General features: G+C 46.0%; 2 protein-coding genes across 3 annotated transcripts; both read left to right on the forward strand.

Annotated features, from left to right (window-relative positions):
• The first annotated feature begins 311 nt into the window (after positions 1 to 311).
• LOC124704141 (phenolic glucoside malonyltransferase 1-like) lies at positions 312 to 2,020 on the forward strand. The gene has a single exon (XM_047236374.1). It carries the CDS (start codon positions 415 to 417, stop codon positions 1,795 to 1,797), a length of 1,383 nt encoding a protein of 460 aa, XP_047092330.1. The 5' UTR covers positions 312 to 414; the 3' UTR covers positions 1,798 to 2,020.
• Positions 2,021 to 12,980: 10,960 nt separating this feature from the next.
• On the forward strand, positions 12,981 to 17,039 carry LOC124704142 (phosphatidylinositol transfer protein PDR17-like). 2 transcript variants are annotated; one of them, XM_047236375.1, is made up of 7 exons: positions 12,981 to 13,049; positions 13,138 to 13,478; positions 14,783 to 14,875; positions 15,702 to 15,878; positions 15,982 to 16,080; positions 16,209 to 16,454; positions 16,584 to 17,039. In XM_047236375.1, exons 3-7 carry the CDS (start codon positions 14,813 to 14,815, stop codon positions 16,875 to 16,877), a joined length of 879 nt encoding a protein of 292 aa, XP_047092331.1. In that variant the 5' UTR covers positions 12,981 to 13,049; positions 13,138 to 13,478; positions 14,783 to 14,812; the 3' UTR covers positions 16,878 to 17,039. The 2 variants fall into 2 exon arrangements, with proteins under 2 accessions (XP_047092331.1, XP_047092332.1); XM_047236376.1 differs by lacking the exon at positions 12,981 to 13,049 and having other exon boundaries at positions 13,057 to 13,478; positions 14,790 to 14,875.
• The last annotated feature ends 3,952 nt before the right edge of the window (positions 17,040 to 20,991 follow it).

Here is a 20,991-nt window from a genome sequence, read left to right on the forward strand (position 1 = left end):
AATGATTTTTCTAGGAGTAGCACAATCTAGAAGGATGCATGATTGAACACACCTTTTTGTTTACGAAACATGGCTGCACCGGTTGGTTACAAGAAGTCGATCAATAGCATGTTCGAACGGGTATCTGCTGGCCAGTGGCTAGCTAGCAATTAATTGGAGTATGGTTTGCTTACGTCATCCCTTACGGCGACACGTACGGGCAACAAACGAAACCTTCCGCGCAGGCATCTGCTGGCCACTCAAAACTCGAAATCTAGCACCACCACCAGAGTGGAAGTAAGCAAGCCGTACTAGGCTTCTACTAGTAGTACAGTAGTACTATTAAGCTAGCGGCCGTGCCCATGCAATGAACCCGACGAAGCTGAGCTGCTTCATCGCCAAGTACATACTGTAGTAGGAGCTCTGGATCAAGCAATGGCGCCAGCACAGCAAGAATTGCCACCCCCAGTCCTCAGCGTCCTCGACACCGCTCTCGTACGGCCGTCGGTGACTGCCGGCGCCGCCCTGCCGGAGTCTTCCCTCCCGCTCACCTTCTTCGACGTCATCTGGCTCACCTCCCCACCCGTCGAGCGTGTCTTCTTCTACCGCCTCGCCGCTGACGCCGACGTCGCCACCATCCTCTCCAACCTCAAGGCCTCGCTCTCCCGAGCACTCAACGCCTACTACCCGCTCGCCGGCCGCCTCCGCCTCAAGCCTGGGACGGCTGACCGCTACGAGCTCCACTACCAGCCGGGCGACGGCGTCACCTTCACCATCGCAGAGTACTCCAACGATGGTGCCCACTTCGACGAGCTGGCTAGCGACGAGCCAAAGAAGGTCGCAAAGATCGCCCCGCTCGCACCGACTCTGTCGGAAGGCCGCGCGCTGCTCGCGCTGCAGGCCACCGTGCTGCGCGGCGGCCTCGCCATCGGCATGGCCGTGCACCACGCCGCCTGCGACGGCGCGAGCTCCACTCGCTTCCTGCACGCGTGGTCATCAGCCAGCACCAGCGGCACCGACGGGCCCCCACCACCCGTCACCGACAGAGCTCTCGTAAACGACCCAAGCAGTCGTCTCTACGACTTCTTCGTCAAAGCCATGCCGACCGCCGACCAGATGGAGCGCGTCAAGTTGTCGGACGACCAACTCTTCGCCACCTTCACGCTGTCCAAGGAAGACATACAGCTCGTCAAGGACGTGGTCTCCGCCGAGGCGGCGCGGCGTAGCGCGGCGCCGCCGCGATGCTCCTCGCTGGTCGCCACCTTCGGCTTCATCTGGTCGTGCTACCAGCGCGCCAAAGATGATGCGGGAAGCAACAACGGCCACCGGCCGACATACTTGTGCTTCCCCGTCGACCACCGCTCGCGGATGAAGCCTCCCGTCCCGGACGAGTACCTCGGCAACTGCGTCGGCGGGGCCATGCACGCCGCGCCCGAGGTCCAGCTCGCGGCAGCCGGCGCCGGCGGCCTCTTCATCGCGTGCACGGCGGTGGCTGCGGCGATCGAGGAGGGGGTGGGTGGCGTCAGATCGCCTGAGACGATAGAGTCCTGGATTGTGCGCTTCAAGGAGGCTGCCGTGGCTGGGACGGGGATGCTGACTGTTGCCGGGTCGCCCAGGTTCCGTGTGTACGAGGTGGACTTGGGGTTCGGCCGGCCGGCCAAGGTGGACATCGTGTCCGTTGCGAGAACCGGCGCGATGGCGGTGGCGGACGACCGGAGCAGCGGCGGCGGCATGGAGGTGGGCATCTCTCTGCGGGCTGCTGGCATGCAGAGGTTTCAGAAGTGCTTCGAGGACGCCATTGCGTTTCTTCACCATTGAACAAGGTGAACTGATATGCTTATGTTTTTCTTTTGGCAAAAACATTAACCAAGGAGCATGTCCTGTCATCCTGTGGCACGCTTCACCATACTTCGATGTCTATGCCCGTATCATACGTTACGTACGTGCATGTGCTGATGTGCATGCCTAGTGATGCTGGCATTTTAATTTTGAAAACAATTTATTTTTTTGTGATACAGAATCCAAGTTTCTCATGTGCTGATGTCAAAGTTGTGACCGTTTGTGAACGTTCTCGATCCACGACGTAAAGTTCATAACAAAAATATCAATCTCAAGGAATTTTGTTAGCCAGGGTCGAAAGAATCTCCTTTTTTCTGTATTCGTGGTCAACAATGGAGGACGCCCTGTACAGATCTCTCATGAAAGCTACGTACACCTTACATTATGTGGAAGAGAACAGTCGCTGCATTTGCTGCCCCCGATATTCTAGAAAGACGACTTGCGTTTGCTTAGTTATGCTACATAAAGCATCACGTTGCCGTCATCTTGGCACACACTACCACTACGGTAGACATATAACACTTCGATATGGTTTGCAGCGAGAAAACCACTCTTCTTTCTTCCGTTTGGTGGTGACTGCTGGCGCAACGTCACCATTTTGATCAGGCACCTCCAACGGCGGAGGGACAAGCATTATTGGTCACCGCGGAGGAGTAGTCCCTCCCGCCGACTGACCACCAAGCCGGCTCCTCCCCCTTGTACTCCGGCTGGTCCTCCGTTGATGACAAATGCGAAAGGAATTTAGAGAATGACAAAGAGGGCACACGCTTTCTTAAATGAAAACCGTATGTGATGATAAGTATCGCACACGGATCGATATGTATCACAAACATTGAATTTATGAAAAAATGTTCTATGAATATTTTAGTTGTAGAATATTCCTGCAAGTTCACCGTTCTCGTTCGAAAGGCAAAATCAAAAGCTTCACACCCATTACATTCTCTCTCCTACAAATTTCTTCGCTCACCCTTCCCCCTGGTGGCCTTCCCACATCTCTACCATGCCTCCCCGTGAATCTACTCTAAGTTGCATTGATCACGCGCTATCAGATGTGGAGGAGGACCATTCCTCACAGCACAACAATGTTGTGGGAAGCATCATCAACCTCACGGGGTCTCACTCGGAGGAGGAACACGCTCCAAAGCAGGAGTACCACACTCCGGAGGAGGAGGAGCTAGCCGGGATGCAGGAGGAGCATTGAGCATATGGTGGAGGAGGAGTTCATCGCGTTGGTGTGGCGTGAGAAAGAAGCTAAACATCGATCACGTGGTGGAGGACTCCTTTGAGACTCTCCGCGATTAACAGTTGCATGCATGGCTACGCGCTAAGAATAAATGTAAGAAGGCCATCCACGAAGCGGGTGTTCCGCGGTTTTCCACCAACAAACTTGCGGAGCTGTGAATGACCGCACTCGGAAGGCGCGGGCCGCCGGCATCAGGCTCTAGCGGACCGACGATGAGGATGCAACATGCTCCAAAGAGGCTGTAGCCATCGATGATGCAAAGGCATTAGACATTGGCGTCGACGTCATCAACGTCTGCAGTGGTGACGAGGAGGACTTTTAGTATAGTTATTTACAGTTTATGAGGCCCTATATATATGTATGTAGTAGTTAAAGATGGTATTTTTCGTAATAGGAAGTGCAACCATGTTTGATTGGTGCCCTTGTGACCGATGTCAAATATTATACACTGTGTTTTGTAAAAGGAAGGAAAACCATGTTTGATTAATTGGTTTCATTATGGTATAAACCCAAATATATTGCGAACTCTTCTTCAAGATGAAATATGTGTGGCGTGCAAATAATTTGCTCTCTTTTATGCTTAAATACTTGCGAACGGTTGAAGACAAAGGTTGCAGGCGTAACACATACGGTTGTGCTTTGTTCTTATGAGGCAGCAGACTACCATGTCAACAAATTTCAAATTAGCCATGCAAATGCCACGCGATTTATTATGTATCAGAATATGCGATGTTCTGCATCGAAATGATTGGATTCAATGAGCCGTCTGTGAATCGAAAAATGACTGTTTGTGTTTGCATGGTGTGCAATTATGTCCGGCCAAATCGCGTCAAACATTCGAACCGCCTGCTTACTGTTAAATTCGAGGAAAGGTGCCAATCAAAAATCTCGGTGGAACCGTTTGTATAGCTCCGCCATTAACGCAAATGGCTCAGGTTGGATAGATCATGTGCAAAATATAGGCCCATCGGCCCAGCTGACCTAACCCTTACAACTTTCTTGTATATAAATAACCTTATGGGGTCTCCCTCTACTCCTCTCCACTCCACAAATTCCCCTCATTAGACTATGACTCGTCGGCGAGGCAGAAGCTAGCTTTTGCCCAGAGATCTTCCTCGCTGGAATAACGATGAACACCCGTGTGCGACACGTTGGCCATGGAGTCAAGCCGATCCACGCGTTCGTAGACTCGACCTACCACGGGCTGATACCTTTGGCTAAACTAGCTTGTCCATGACCTCCACCATGCCCAAGACGACGTGAGACTGCGTCCACACCCTTCCGCAAGTATATGTTGTTAGCTTTTCATGTTTACTTTTTATTATAGCTCAAATCTATCCTAAGAATCGATGTTTTTGGTGGCCCGATTGGATTATAGAGTGAGTTAGATCCATGTTTTGTTCATGAGTTGGATCTATTATTTGGTTAGTGCAATACTAATGTGTTAGTTAGATGTATGGTATTTGGTTGTATTGACATAATCTGTGAGGCCACGATGGCCGCGTCTCTAGCATAGTTTTTTTCTAGTCGCGTCTTATGTTTCGACATGGTTGATATTTCTTGATGAAGCCGTTTAGGGTTCTAGCTGATGGGTCTCCCATGTCAGCCTCTATCTACATGAAAGGTTTTCTCTCCTGGATTATTTTTACCTGTTATGTATAGCTAGTTCACTTTTTTTCTCGATCCCTGCCACATTATTTACGCCGAGGGATGTTGTTGTTTGATGGATCCGCAATGTCAGCCTCTTTGTACAAGAAATGTGTGTAATTTTTAATTATTTTTTTACCCATGATATTGTGGGCTACTTGCCTTATCTTTGATCCCTTCAGTTTAATTTTAGCTTGTTAACCTTGATAGACATTGTTGGCTCATAGGTCCCGTTGTCAGCCTCCCTATATAAGAAATGTGTAATATCTTGATTTTTTTACACGTGATATTGCGAGCTATTCAATTTTTTTAAACCTGATTGTTATATTTTACTTTGTTAATGGTGATGGACGTGTGCTTAAAAAAATTTGAGGGACTCTACAGGCCGATGGCTCCACAATGTCATCCTCCCTGTACAAGAAATTTTTTCTCTTCAATTACTTTTACTAGTGATACTGCAGGCTATTTCCCATTTTTTTATCCCTTCCATTAAACTTTACCAAGGGACATTGCCGACTATTTTGATCCCTTCCGTTAAACTTTACTGAGGGATGCGCACAACCATTAAAATAACCAACCAACATAACAAGAGTACCAACACAAGTATTTTACAAAAAAGCAACCGAACTGCCTGGTTGATGTCCTGGAAGCCGAGAATACGAATCACCATTATGAAGGATGTATGATCGGGAAAAAATGTGGCAAGGACAACCCTCCTCACTGCAACCATGAGAAAAGGCCCAAAATCGATCAGGAGAAGCAAGATTTAAAGGACCATACCTAGGGAAATTTAACCTTCCACCACCACCATTAGGGTCGCAAAGAAGAGCTGGTTGAACTAAGGGTCCAATATCACTTATTGTAAATAATGTCATCTCAATTGACATGGAGGTAAAAAAAGGGCAACCAAAAATCCTAAATTGATCTATCGAAAACTCTACTTTCAATGAAAACTCCACTCATAGACCTAGTTTTCACCCCTCCCTACACCGGTGAGGCCGGCTGGAGGAGGGAAAAATGACTGAAGAAGGAGGTTGAGGTGGAGGCGCTGGCTAGAGATGAGACAAGGATACATACTTTATTTTGGGAAATCCATTCGGCACATTTTATTGGTCAACAAACATAGTTACATCATTCATGAGCCCATAATAAATCTAGGGTGTTCATCGACCCAAAAACAATTTAAACTAGAATGAAAAGCATTCCTATGAAGCTCATGTGCCACCGAATTAGCTTCCCTATAACAATAGTCATTATTAGCTTGATCAAACTCTCCCCATAAATTGCAACAATCATCATTTTCTCAGCTGGAGATGTCGCCAAGAAACCACCGTCTAACATCGTCTCTACAACTTGCATACAATCTGATTGAACAATAAACTTATTGCACCCAATATGTTGTGCTAGGGACATGCCCTACCTGGAAGCATATGCTTCTGCAATTGAGTTATCCATCACATTAGACGCAGCTATGCATGATCTCTTGTCATCTCTAATGACCACTTCGGTTGCACCTGTTCCCGAGTCCTTATCAAATGCAGCATCAACACTGATCTTTTATAGTTTGTGGCTAATAGAGCTATTGATATTCCATATGTTGTTGGCCTCACAAGTACTCCTCAACCAACGTCCTCTCGTGTCGCCTGCGTGTGGTGGCTAGGGGGGAAACCCTAGATCCCGCCGCCCCTCCCACCCCTCATCCATCCTCCTCCCCGCCGCCAAGGGGCATGGCTAGGAAAAGCCCCGGCGGCGCCGATGGCGGTAGTGCATCTTCGTTCCCTTGCGCGGCGTGGTAGATGCGGTGTCATGCCTCCAGGTCAGGGCATGGCGCTACGTCGGAGGCCTTGGCGGCGACGCTCGGGCTCAACCCGTGTGACGATGTAACGGGCGGTGAGGTAGCGGTGCACGACTGGGTTGACAACGGCTGGCCGGTTTCTTCGGGCGGCGAGGGCTATGCGCAACATGGGCTGCTGGTGATCGTCTCTACCTGCGCGGTGGAGGTGATGGTGCAGTGGTAGCGGGGTTCCAGGCTGATCGACGGCGGACGACTTGGAGATGTCCTCCACTACTGCAGATCGGCCCCTCGGGTTGCATGTGTAGGTGCCAGTCGGGCGGTCGGTGAGAGCCGGGATCCGATCTCGTCGGAGCCGACGATGGTGACGTCCTCGGACGTCATTACCTTGTTGAAGGTGTCGTGGCTGCATATCTCTCGCCTGCTGCCACATGTTTTGGGGGAAACCCTAGATCTGAATCTGCTGGATCAGACGATGGTGGTGTTATCAGTGCCGCTTTGTGAGGACCCAGGGTGTTGGATCTCCTCACGAACACAGCAATTACACGAAGAACACAGAGAGTTGGGAGGTGAAGAACAGAGAAGAGGGGATGATAGCTCAGAGTGTTCCACACGTTTCTATTTCCTTCTTCTAATCTCAGTACAGTGATTCGGCTTATAACATGCCGCACACACGACATACCCTACAGCTGTCTTACAACCTAGCCTCTTGTTGCCTTCATCTCAACTATTCTTTGACTGAAGTGTTACCTTGCCAACAACACCTGTTTACTGACGGAACTCAACCTGGGTCAATACTAGTGTCCGTCACCATGTCAGTTGGAGATGGGGGCGCGACACCTTCCCCTCCTTGAGACGCAACCTCCTTCCAGATCTCAGCCTCTGGATAACACTGCTGTAAAACATGGTAATCCTCCCACGTAACAGCATCATCTGGCAGCCCTGACCAACGTACCTTGATTTGTGGTACTACTGCATTGCCTTTCTTGACGAGGCGACGCTCCAAAATTTGCTGTGGAAGAAATGAGCCTGTAGACAGATCCAAAGTAGGCGGTAATTCGCTAAACACAGGCACATAACTGGGGTTGAAAGGCTTCAGCTGGGACACGTGAAACACATTGTGAATCTTACTATCAGTGGGTAACTGGATTCTGTAAGCAGCCTCCCCAATCTTAGCCAAAACCTTGTACGGCCCAAAGTACTTCAAGGATATCTTGGCGGATGGCCTAACCAGTACGGAAGATTGCACGTAGGGCTGGAGCTTGAGCAGAACATCTTCACCCACGGAGAACTGACGATCCGATCTATGCTTATCTGCCTGGTGCTTCATACGGACTTGAGCACGCATCAACTGCTCGCATAATAGATTCAGGAAGGCTTGCCGCTCGGCTGGCACATCACCCAGGTCTTGTTCAGTGGTATCTCCTATGTTTGGTAGGGCTCCAAAGTTCGGATCATCACCATATAAAGCCTTGAAGGGAGTACAACCCAGAGAAGTATGAAACGATGAATTATACCAAAATTCGGCCATTGGAAGCCACTTTCGCCACTGTTTTGGTGTTTCGTGTGCAGCACATCTCAGATACTGCTCGAGGCACTGGTTTACTCGCTCAAACTGGCCATCAGTCTGAGGATGATAAGCTGAAGAGTAAGAAAGTGTTCTGCCCACTACTTTGAACAGCTGCTTCCAGAATTTGCTAGTGAACACTGCATCACGGTCTGAAACAATAGAGAGAGGAACTCCATGTAACTTCACCACATTGTCCAGAAATAAGTTGGCCACAGTGAAGGCAGTATAAGGATGTTTGAGAGGGATAAAATGACTGTATTTTGTCAATCGATCCACAACCACTAGAATCACTTCAAAACCATCCAATTTAGGCATGCCTGTTATGAAATCCATAGTGATGTGTGACCAAGGGCGAGAAGGGATTGGAAAGGGCTGTAGAAGTCCAGCAGGAAGAGTGTTCTCATGTTTGGCTTGCTGGCACAACTGACATTGCTTCACATATTCTTCTACTTGTTGTTTAATACCAGGCCAATAATACTGCTTACACACTCTTTGATAAGTAGCGCGCACCCCGGAGTGACCCCCAACTGTCGTACCATGCATAGCATGAATCAACTTGGTTTGCAAAGCAGAATTGTTTCCTATCCACAGTCTGCCTTTATACCTTATAAGGCCATCATGCAACTCATGTCCTTTTTTATCTGGACTCACAATGGCCAACTGTGTCAATAGTTCTTGAGCTCGAGTATCAGTAACATATGAACTGATGATTTCTTGAGCTCAAGCTGGTCGGCAATAAGAGATGGCGTTAGCTGTAATGAGATGTGCCACCCTTGATAAAGAATCAGCTGCCCCATTTTCACAACCTCTCTTGTACTTAATATGAAACTGCAAACCCACCATTTTGGCCATAGCTTTTCTCTGCAGTTCAGTTGTAAGTTGCTGCTCCTGTAAACTAGCAAGACTCTTATGATCAGTGAGGATGGTAAACGGTCCTCTTTGCAAATACGGACGCCACTTGTCCACTGCCATCATTACCGCTAAGAACTCTTTCTCATACACAGAAAGCTTGCTATTGTTAATGCCTAGAGCCTTACTTAAATAAGCAATTGGGTGTCCATTTTGAGAAAGAACTGCTCCCACACCTGTGGCGCAAGCATCTGTTTCCACAGTAAAGGGCAAAGCAAAGTCCGGAAGAGCAAGAACTGGTGTAGAAACCATTGCCTTCTTCAACTGCTGAAATGCTTGTTCAGCTTGTTGTGACCACACAAACCCTTTTTGGTTAAGAGATTTGTGAGTGGTTTTGCTAGTAACCCATAGCTTTGAACGAATTTCAAGTAGTAGCCGGTGAGGCCAAGAAATCCCCTCAACTCTGTTGCGGAAGTTGGTGTAGGCCAAGCTGACATAACGTGTGTCTTTTCACTGTCAGTGGCCACTCCATTACGAGAGATTATGTGACCCAAGTAAGAGATATTGTGCTGTGCAAACGAACACTTAGACATTTTGGCAAATAGCTGATGCGCACGCAGCGTCTGCAACACCAACCTTAAATGATCCACATGCTCTTTCCATGTACGGCTATAGATCAGGATATCATCCAGAAAAATTATCACAAAGCGACGAATGTGCTCAGAGAAAATGGAGTTCATTAAGCATTGAAAGGTGGCCGGTGCATTCGTTAATCCAAAAGGCATAACACGAAACTGAAAGTGCCCCGAGTGTGTTTTAAAAGCTGTCTTTTCTTCATCTGCTTCACGCATGCGGATCTGGTGATAACCCGCACGCAAATCCAGTTTAGAGAAGAACTGGGTGCCAGCCAATTCGTCAAGTAACTCATCCACCACCGGAAGAGGAAACTTATTTTTAATTGTACTCGAGTTGAGGCGACGGTAGTCGACGCAGAAGCGCCATTCCCAATCCTTTTTCTTGACAAGCAGCACCGGTGAGGCATAAGGGCTCATACTGGGAACTATGACACCAGCCTTTATCATCTCTGCCACTTGTTTTTCAATTTCATCTTTTTGAAATGGAGAATACCGATAAGGTCTGCAATTGACTGGAGTATGAGCATTTTCCAAGGATATTGCATGATCATAAACCCTGTGTGGCAGAAGGGAGTCAGGTGTAGCAAAGACATCCGAGAATTCAGTTAGCAGAGCAGCCAATTCTTGAGGAATCTCAGTTGACACAGTTGCTGACCCAGTTGCAGTATCAACCTCTACTACTGCCAGTGCCCATATATCATTTGCAGCATAGGATTTGCGCAGTTGTTCCACTATCATAGCATTGAGTGGCAAGGGACAACCAGTAGAAGATTGCATCCCAACTAACTGTGCTTCTGAACCGTTGTGTGGAATTCTCAGTGTTTTAGCCACCCAATCCACTGTCATGGGACTGTGACCTTTGAGCCAGTCCATTCCGAGCACAGCATCATAGCCACCGAGTTCCAGGACTCTCATGTCAGTGGTGAAGGTATACCCCTGTGTCATCCACTCCAATCCTGTCACTTGCTGATCACACAAAATCAAACTTCCATTTGCCAATTTCACTTGAGCTGGGGAAGCTGGAGTAAGAACACACTTCGCCAAGGTAGCAAACTCCTTGTTAATGAAACTGTTACTACTTCCAGAATCAATTAAGGTGATCATGACCTTGTTCCCAACTTGAGCCCTGAGACGGATTGTCTCATTTGCTTGGCCACCAGACAATGCCTGCAATGATATATGGTAACATTGTCCTGGGACTACTGGTTGGTCAGGCTCAGCTAACAATTCCAAAGCCTTAACAGTATCATCAGTGAGAATTTCCCCAAACTCTCCGAGCTGAATAGTGAGTAACTGCATAGGCTGCTTACATTTATGCTCTTTACTGTAAGGCTCACCACATTTAAAACACAACTTATTAGCCTTGCGAAAATCTCTCAACTGACATTCTCTGGTATAATCATCAGCAGCTCGCTTATGGTTGGGAGCTGATTGATGTACTGCTGCAGTAATGTTTGATGACTGTAATGGTGGCTTACTGAATGCATTTGTACGTTGCTGATGTCGATGTAGCCCAAGCTCCTCTTCCTGAATTCTTGCCAACGAAACAGCACGAGTGACACTAGTTGGTGCTTGCAACCTAACTGCAGTTCGAAACTCATCCTTCAGGCCCATCACGAATTGAGACACAAAATATTTGGTGTTGAGAGAGGGATCTAATGACAGCAACTGATACATTATAGTCTCAAATAATGCAGCTCGGTACTCCAAAACTGTCCCTGTCTGGCGTAGCTGATGCATCTGCGACATCAACACATCATAGTCATCCTGACCAAATTCAGCAGAAATGGCTGTACAGAAAATCTCCCAGCTAACCACTGTATTGCATCTCTTGTAAGCTTGCCACCATAACGCTGCATGACCATATAGGTACATCGTGGCCACTGACAACCACTGATGTTGGGGCACTGAATACATCTCAAAATATGTCTTGCACAAATCAAACCACATGTGCGGATTCGTACCATCGAACTTAGGGAAATCATGTTTAGGTGGTTTTGAGTAATATTCCCTTGGAGAGCTTGGTGCAGAGTGACACTCACGGCGTTTTGTAGAGGTAGGGCGCTCGTCGAGGTGTGCCAACTCGCGATTGCTGGCGGGTGGAGCGAAAATTGGCTGTGTCCCGTTGGACAGCCTCGGCATCCCCAACGACATGCCCAGCGGCATGCCTAACGGCCGGTTCCCTCCTCCTTGTGCGCCATCTGGTGGCGGAGGAATCGGCGGCGCGTCAACCGCTTTCAGCTTCTCCGCCTCCTTCTGCTTCATACGTACCTCATCCACACTCTCCTGCGTGGTTTCGAGCTGCTTGCTCAGCCCCGAGATCTCCAGCGCCATCGAATCAAACCGAACCAGCATCGCCTCCATCTTCGACGCGAGTTGCTCCGAATTTTCCCCCATTGCTGAGAGGATCTGACGGGTCGCTGCCGAGGGTTTCGCTGGCGCCGTTGCGACTCAACTCTAAATCAATCCAACCCCGCTCAGGATTTTGGGCAATTCGATCGAGATCGAGTCGCACCTTTCGCGGTGGATGTTACGGATCGAGATCGAGATTTGACGAGCGCAGCCCGGACTGACGTCTGATACCAACTGTGAGGACCCAGGGTGTTGGATCTCCTCACGAACACATCAATTACACGAAGAACACAGAGAGTTGGGAGGTGAGGAACAGAGAAGAGGGGATGAGAGCTCAGAGTGTTCCACACGTTTCTATTTCCTTCTTCCAATCTCAGTACAGGGATTCGGCTTATAACATGCCACACACACGACACACCCTACAGCTGTCTTACAACCTAGCCTCTTGTTGCCTTCATCTCAACTATTCTTTGACTGAAGCGTTACCTTGCCAGCAACACCTATTTACTGACGGAACTCAACCTGGGTCAATACTAGTGTTCGTCAACATGTCAGTTGGAGATGGGGGCGCGACACGCTTACCCTCTAGGAGGCATCATATTGGAACTCATGATGCTTGTGAAGTGGTGTTTTATCTACAGCGTCGACAGATCATTGTTTACTATCTTTAAGATATTATCCCATACTCCAATACTTCGCCGCACAAGCTTGGCACGGTCACACGTGAACAAAATATGTTTAGTATCTTCGCAGCCTGCTGCGACAAGAATATACATGAGACTGTTAAAGCAATTAAACACTGTTACAACTGTAATAAAGATGAACGAGGGCCCTATTATATTTCGTTCACTATCCTTAATACGGTTCATCATCAGAGCCGTCGATCTTCACTTGGGACTTTGGGAGCTCATCGTCATTCTGGGTTGTACCATAACTGACGAAACTGTATGACTGAACTGAAACACTTGGACAGTATGGCTCCAGAGTTGGTCCTTCGTGGGTGCCTGACACCTATATTTAGCACCGAGAGACGCCCGCTCCTTCTTGTTTTCATGGTGGAACCCCTTTCCGTCTGTCTGATGGTCCATAAGATGAGCATGGTCGCAGATTTATGTGCGATAGAGACGCATATCGTACGAGCATGTGAGTCTGTTCCTTGTGATAAAAACCAAAATGCTTATCACGGGCCATCCAAGTCCAACAAATCCCATCCAACTATTTTTCAGTGCAGGCCTGCAGCAGCCTCGATCTGACGCCAACACTACAGAATCCAAAGCACAGCGCTAAGCGCCTTATCGTCATCATCAAGGAATAAACAAGCCGGCCACAAATTGACCCTCCAATGCCTTCTCTTAGTCAGCGCGTGAATTCCGTTCCACGGCGTTGTTGCCTCGTCAGCTCCCTCCCGCGATTATTCTCGCCGCCCCGAGAGGATAAAAGTCCAGTCCAACTCTCTACATTTCAGTTCTCCTAACTCTACCAGACCACCGCCGAACCAGTTCTTCTTGGTCTCAATCCCCTGTCTGGTTCGTCTGCGTCTCGCTGGGGCTTCACGCTTGTTCTTCTTTCCTGGTATGGGGATCTTGCTTGGCTTTCTTGATTCGATTTCCATTTCTCGCACTTGATATCTGGTGGATTGGTAACTGCGCGCTGTGATGGATTCTTTCCTATTCATCTTCTGATTATACTCTCTGAAAAAACCTGCGTTTCCCTCTCTGTAAGCATGAACATGTTCTTCTTTTCAGAGGGGAAAGATGTGTAGCATCATCTGCAGAGCTTTATGGATTCCGAAATCTTTACACCCACTATTTTTATGAACCCGTCTTGTTCGTTCGGATCCATGCTTCGTTACGAGATTCAGGATTTCTGCCCAAATGAGTTATTCAGATGATAGGACTATCATGTTGAAACCTTCAGCGTCCACAACCTTTGCCCTTAGAGCAGAGTTTCAGTAAAAAAAATAAACCACTCTCCGGAAACATCTGTGCCAATCCTATTTGGTGCTGCCATTGTACAACGATCTCAACTTTACTTGGCCTTTGTGGTAGTATTGATCGACTAAAGATTACGGTTATATCTGGAGGAGATTATGGTGGCATTGAGTGAATTGTTTGTGTTTTCTGTGTCTTAATTAGTTTCCTGGAATAGTACGTTACCTTTATAGGCTTGACTTTTTGCTGGCCTAGAGACCTAATTGGTACATGATAGCAAATAAGGGGAAGAGGCACCGATCATTTTGTGCCGATAGAGACAGCCGGTAAATCGGCGCTACTATTTATTATATGCGGAAATGGGTCCGAATATCTGTGTCCATAATTCATTGAGACTTCAGAGTATGTTTAAGTATTTTTGCCAAAATAATGAGTAGGTTAAGTATATACTCAAAAAAGAAGAAGATTCATTAGATTGAATCTTTGCGACAATATACTTTGAAGTATGAATATTGGCGCACAAAAGAGTATTATGCAGTAGAATACTGGAAATTTTATTATGCTATGGTCAACTTATGTCCAACTTTAGTTGTGATTTTGTAGTGTTCTTGGGGGCTCCTTTATAATAGGAACAAAGTGAGATAATATCTGGTGGGATACAGAACCAATCTTTGCAATCCGTTTCTTTAAAAAAAATCACTGTAGAATTATTAAGAAGTTTGATCAAACATGAAAATGATTTTCCATGTTTACTGTATTAATATTACTCTAGTATTTATATAAATTTACATTCATTTCATATTACTTTCTTCTTCAATACTTCCTCTGTTCCATAATTGTTGTCGTGTTTTTAGTACTGACATGGACTATTTAACATCTATGTGGGTTTGCACAAGGCTTGGCCATGGTAACTTAATATTACTCCAAATATTTTTTTTATTTAAGGATTCAGGATCATTGAGAGTTGAAGAAATCATGTTTCGGAGAAAGCATACCTCTCACTTCAATTTAGATGACGCTGAACAGAGACAAGCAAAGGTATTTTTTGAATAAGTTTCACGGTGGCAGTATTTGTTTATCTCAGGTGTCCCTCTAAGTATTTTTAAACAAATGAAAATTGTCAAACTGTGTATAGTACAGTAATAGCCCGAACGGCTTTGGCATATTAAATCAAGAACAGGGGGACATGTATGACAGCTTATATTTTAAGCCAAACGCTTTATTTTCAGATATGGTGTTATTAGTGAACTTGCAACTCCACCTTCACCTGTTACATGATTTTCATTTTAGGATGATAACAACTCTCCATTTTATGGATATATAGAAAATGTCGCAAGGTCGTAATGACATATTCATGCACACTCTTTTGATATAAATGTATCAACCAGCTGTGTAATCTACTTAACATAGTTCCTTGCAAGGATGGTCATAGATGATTATGAATCATGATCTGAAGAAATGTATCTTACTTAGCACAAGGAACTCTCTTGTGGGTCTTTATATTTTCAATTGTCGTGAAGCTCATAACCTACATAATTGGGGAGGGGTAGCGCCTGTACTAGCTATATGCATTGAAAAGTTTATTTTTCGGTACGATTAATCGGGCTAAAGGATTAACATAAGAGATTAATGGTAATCGACACGGTCAGGCCCCTAGTAGCGATTAATCGGCCTAGTAATCGCTGAATCGGCCTAGTTTTTTAACAGTGATACTTACTAGTCCTTGTTTTGGAAAATTGTCGTTCATCCTCTATCTGTATAAAGCATACAAGGTTGACATATACTTAATTTTCTGGTTTCTTTATTTACACATGTAGCTACATTTCCGCGTCGGTTCTCTTATGTAACAATCTCCTGTGAGCAGATCAATGAACTGAGAGCTGCACTTGGGCCTTTGTCCGCTAATGGAGAGAAGTACTGCAATGAGGCATGCTTGGAAAGATATTTAGAAGCCCGAAATTGGAATGTTGACAAGTCTAGGAAAATGTTGGAACAAAGTCTCAAGTGGAGGGCAGATAACAGGCCTGAGGCTATTCGCTGGGTAATTGTGTTTTACTTATTTTCCTTGCTTGCTTTGCTAAGTAATGTTTATTTGTTGGTAAAGTGGATAAACGTTCCATTAATCGTTTGTCTCTTGATTTCAGCCTGATGTGTCTGCTGAAGCAGAAACAGGTAAAATGTACAGAGCGAGTTTCCCTGATAGAGAGGGTAAAACCGTAGTTGTAATGAGACCTGCAAAGCAGGTAAGAACTGAACATGTTTAAAATTGTCATTTGGCTTTCCTTTCATTTTTTTTTTTGAAACTGTTAGTATCTAGCTTCCTTAACCCAGAACTAGAACTCATCTGTACAATGTTGTCGTACAATTTCAGAATACATCATCTCACGAAGGACAGGTGCAGCATCTTGTATATACCTTGGAGAATGCAGTCCTCAGCCTGCCTGAAGGTCAAGACAAAATGGTGTGGCTGATAGACTTCACAGGATGGACACTTGCCCATGCAACCCCCATAAAGACTGCCAGAGAGAGTATGAGTGTCCTGCAAAACCATTACCCAGAGAGACTTGCAATTGCATTTCTATTCAATGCACCCAAAGTATTTGAGGCTTCTTTTAAGGTGTAGGCTTTGAACATCACCCCTTCATAAACATAGTGTTGAATATCTGGTTTTTATTTGCATTATATTAAAAATAGCTGTAGTTTCGGTATGAAAATTTTCCAACTTACATGTTTCAAATGGTTTCAGGTTCTGAAACGATTGGTTGACCCAAAATCACTCAAGAAACTGAACTTTGTGTACAAGGAGAACGAGGAGAGCATGAAGATAATGTACAGACACATTGATCCGGAAGTCCTTCCGGTTGAGTTTGGAGGGCAGAACAACGTGGTGTATAACCATGAAGAGTACTCCAAATTGATGACGAAAGATGACATCAAAACGGCAAGCTTCTGGGCAGCTGATGTTAACGATGTCACGAACGGTCACTCGGTTCCTGAGGTTACACCGCAGTCGTCTCTCGTTGTTTCTAAAGAAAGTTGAGGAGCATCACCCAGCCACTTATACGGATTTGACACCGCTCTGAAAGAGGAATACATAGATAAGCAGCATCGTACTGGTATTGTTTGGATAGAAGTCTCACTTGTAATGTTGCACCACCATGTATACTTCTTCATCCCCAAATAAGTGGTAATTTTTTTCACAGAACAATTTTCTCACATAGACCAGATCACCAGAACTATACACGCACTAAACAATATTACCTAGTAGTATTACTTGTCTGCTATCTGCAAGAGCATTTTCGGTCGACTCCCCACAACGCCGTCTGTCAAGATCGCCAGATCAAGCGTGTTGGGGGCGCCTCTCCCTAGCCACGCCCCCAATAGTTTTGTTTTTAAATTAAACCAAAATTTAAATTTCACTTAAATTTTATTATATTTTACAAATTTAAATGAAATTCAACTAAAATTTAAGCCTAAACCTAAATTTAACTAATCGTGCTGCTGGTAATAGAATCAGTTGTAGTCCTCCTCTGCGGCTTCTCGTCCTTGACGCTGCTAGGGCCTCTTGCCTACGAGCCGCTGTCGTCGACGAGGTCGACGCAGTTGGATTTGTCATGTGCCAACCACTCGACGCCGACGGACAACGGCGCTGCAATTGCGCTCAGGTTGCTGTGCGACACCTAGAGGGCGAGCGCGAGCCCCGGGCTGTCCGCGCGCTGGTAGAAAAACGGCCTTTAGTCGCGGTTCGCAACTGGCATTAATCCCGGTTGCGCAACCGGGACTAATTATCCGCGACTAAATCCCCCCCTTTAGTCCCGGTTGCTTACGAACCGCGACTAAAGGCCCATCCACGTGGGCGGCAGGCGCTCGTCGGGGCGGAGGACCTTTAGTCGCGGTTCTCCAGACCAACCGGGACTAAAGGTCTCCGCATGTTTAGGGTTTTAGCCCCCCTAAATCTGGTTTCTTTTTAATTTGTTGTGTTTTATTTCTTGTGAATGGAAGTGGCACCAAATGGCCAAGTGTAGTGTGCTGAACTGCATTTATAGGGATGGGCCTTTAGCCCGGTTGGCCTGGCCAACCGCGACTAAAGGCCTTCGGGCCAGGCCTGAGAACCATTAGTCGCGGTTGGCCTAGCCAACCGGGAATAAAGCCCCTCCCGTCCACCAGCTGTGGACCGAGCCTGCTGGGCCCGGACCTTCAGTCGCGGGTCACCTCCCGGACTATAGGGGGCATATGGAAGCCTCTTTTTCTACTAGTGGCGGTGCCTTTGGGTGTCCTCCTTCTGTCACTCCTCACCTTGGCCTTCTTCGTCGGGAGACCCATCTCCTTCTTCAGACGGTAGAAACTGACCGTGTTTGTGGCTGCAACGACTGTCGTGCCGGTTCGCGTAGAATAATGCCGCAGACGCGTTGAGGTGCATGTTTCCTTGGTAAGGAGAGCGGATCCTCCTTCACCTCGTGCTTTGGGACATGAAAAGATAGTTGCACGGCGTAGACAATGAGGAGTGTGCTGCCTAGGACGACGAGAGCAACGATGTCCTCCTCGGAGCCTAGCGTCTTGTCGTCCTCTTCAGAGCCTAGCGTGCCAGTGCGTGCAAGGTGGCGAGGAGGTATGAATCGCGATGCAATCAAACAGTGTAGGAAGATGCAATCAAACAGCATAGGAATTGACTAAGCACTAACCGATAGCACTAATCGAGATTTATCAACCGATAGCATGCTAATTTCCCGATTTGCGTGGCTGTGATTTAATGTTGATATATTACTGAGGAGTATATAGTGGAAAACCATGTTTCTAACAATGATGCTTATAAAACAGATAATTTAAGTAGTAATTTTTTATCACAAGACATATTCTAGACTAAGCAGACCACAAGTTTACAAGTATAAATTACAATGATATAACAAAGAACACTTCAAATAACAGTTTAGGACATTGTTATATGCATATGGTTAATAATGTTGAATTACTAATAGAAAATTATAGTTTGTAATAATGTAGCATGCAAAGTATTAATCTTTACTATTAAATGTGAGTCTGTACGTCATCAAAAATGTTTGATGTCAAAAATTGGAGACATCCTAACCGCCCACTTACTCTAAACATCCCATAACGATATCTAACCATCCATACGATCAAGCGTTGATCACTTTCCAAAATCTATGTCAGGTGCATTAATTAAGGTCTTCGTGTCACATATCTTTACTATTATATGTGAGTCCGTATGTCATAAAAAATGTTTGAAGTCAAAGATTGGAGACATCCTGACCGCCCGCTTACTCTAAACATCCCATAAAGATATCTAGCCATCCATACGATCAAGCGCTGATCACTTTCCAAAATCTATGTCAGGTGCATTAAGGTCTTCGTGCCAGATAAGGAAGTAAATATGGAGCATTAAGCGATCTCCACAGTCAAGGAATGGCCGAATCACCACGATCAATCAGAGATAATGATATGGAGGGAGTACATGGAAAGCAATCAAGCATAAACCTATCATCAATCCCTATCTCTATCAATACTTGTTTGCTTTTTTCTTAAAAAGAGCAAGGTGTTCCACTTTCCGTTGTACTCAGATCCTGAGAAAAATCAGGATGCAATTCATGTTTATGCATTAACCGCTGAGCAAAATATTCGAAAACAATCACCTGTCTCGTTATTCTACGGATGTACCCCGTTTCTCCATTAAATCCCGAGCAAAGAATTTGGAAATATCTTTACTATTACATGTGAGTCCGTACGTCATCAAAAATATTTGATGTTAAAGATTGGAGACATCCTGACCGCCCGCTTACTCTAAACATCCCATGACGATATCTAGCCATCCATACGATCAAGCGCTGATCACTTTCCAAAATCTATGTCAGGTGCATTAAGATCTTCGTGCCAGATAAGGAAGTAAATATGTAGCATTAGGCGATCAAGGAATGGCCGAATCACCACGATCAATCAGAGATAATGATATGGAGGGAGTGCTTGATTGCTTTCCACTTAAAAAAGAGCAAGGTGTTCCACTTTCCGTTGTACTCAGATCCTAAGAAAAATTAGGACGCAATTCATGTTTATGCATTAACCGCTGAGCAAAATATCCGAAAACAATCACCTGTCTCGTTATTCTACGGAAGTACCCCGTTTCTCCATTAAATCCCGAGCAAAGAATTTGGAAATATCTTTACTATTATACGTGAGTCCGTACATCATTAAAAATATTTGATGTCAAAGATTGGAGACATCCTGACCACCCGCTTACTCTAAACATCCCATGACCATATCTAGCCATCCATACGATCAAGCGTTGATCACTTTCCAAAATCTATGTCAGGTGCATTAAAGTCTTCGTGCCAGATAAGGAAGTAAATATGTAGCATTAAGCGATCTCAAAAGTCAAGGAATGGCCGAATCACCACGATCAATCAGAGATAATAATATGGAGGGTGTACATGGAAAGCAATCAAGCATAAACCTATCATCAATCTCTATCTCTATCAATACTTGATTGCTTTCCACTTAAAAAAGAGCAAGGTGTTCCACTTTCCGTTGTACTCAGATCCTGAGAAAAATCAGGACGCAATTCCTGTTTATGCATTAACTGCTGAGCAAAATATCCGAAAGCAATCACATGTCTCGTTATTCTACGGAAGTACCCCGTTTCTCCATTAAATCCCGAGCAAAGAATTTGGAAATAACGTACATCTCCCTATAGTATGTCTTCTCCTCTGCACACCTAGGTGTACGCGTTTGTTGTCTGGCCCGGCTTCGCGGCCGGCGAACAACTGGGAGCACGCGAGGTGGAAGTTCTGGGGAACATGGCCGGCCACTCTACTCGTCGTGACGCAGTAGGCACGACGAGACGCTGGCCGATCGTGTTATCCACGAGGTCGCCTGCGTTGACTGACTCAAGTGCACGCTCGACGCCGGTCAGCATCAAGTCCATCCACGGTAGCATCACTATCTTCTTATTACTTGATGCCATCTATGATCGATTTAATTTCACGTGTATACACGTAATCCATCTAGCATGAATGAGAGGTCACCCAGCATGGTTGGAATTCTTGATCTACAAGCTGTTGTGGCGGAGGTCCAGACTGGTTGGAATTCTTGATCTACAAGCTGTTGTGGCGGAGGTCCAGACTGGTTGGAATTCTTGATCTACA

This window comes from Lolium rigidum, chromosome 3 (genome assembly GCF_022539505.1).
Source record: "Lolium rigidum isolate FL_2022 chromosome 3, APGP_CSIRO_Lrig_0.1, whole genome shotgun sequence".
NCBI lineage: Eukaryota > Viridiplantae > Streptophyta > Magnoliopsida > Poales > Poaceae > Lolium > Lolium rigidum.

What these genes read in the sequence shown, in the direction of transcription:
- LOC124704141 (XM_047236374.1), top strand. Translation starts at nt 415, where the DNA reads ATGGCGCCAGCACAGCAAGAATTGCCACCCCCAGTCCTCAGCGTCCTC.
- LOC124704142 (XM_047236375.1), top strand. Translation starts at nt 14,813, where the DNA reads ATGTTTCGGAGAAAGCATACCTCTCACTTCAATTTAGATGACGCTGAA. An exon ending in CTGAACAGAGACAAGCAAAG is followed by an intron (nt 14,876 to 15,701) that starts GTATTTTTTGAA and finishes TCCTGTGAGCAG; the next exon opens with ATCAATGAACTGAGAGCTGC. An exon ending in TATTTGAGGCTTCTTTTAAG is followed by an intron (nt 16,455 to 16,583) that starts GTGTAGGCTTTG and finishes AAATGGTTTCAG; the next exon opens with GTTCTGAAACGATTGGTTGA.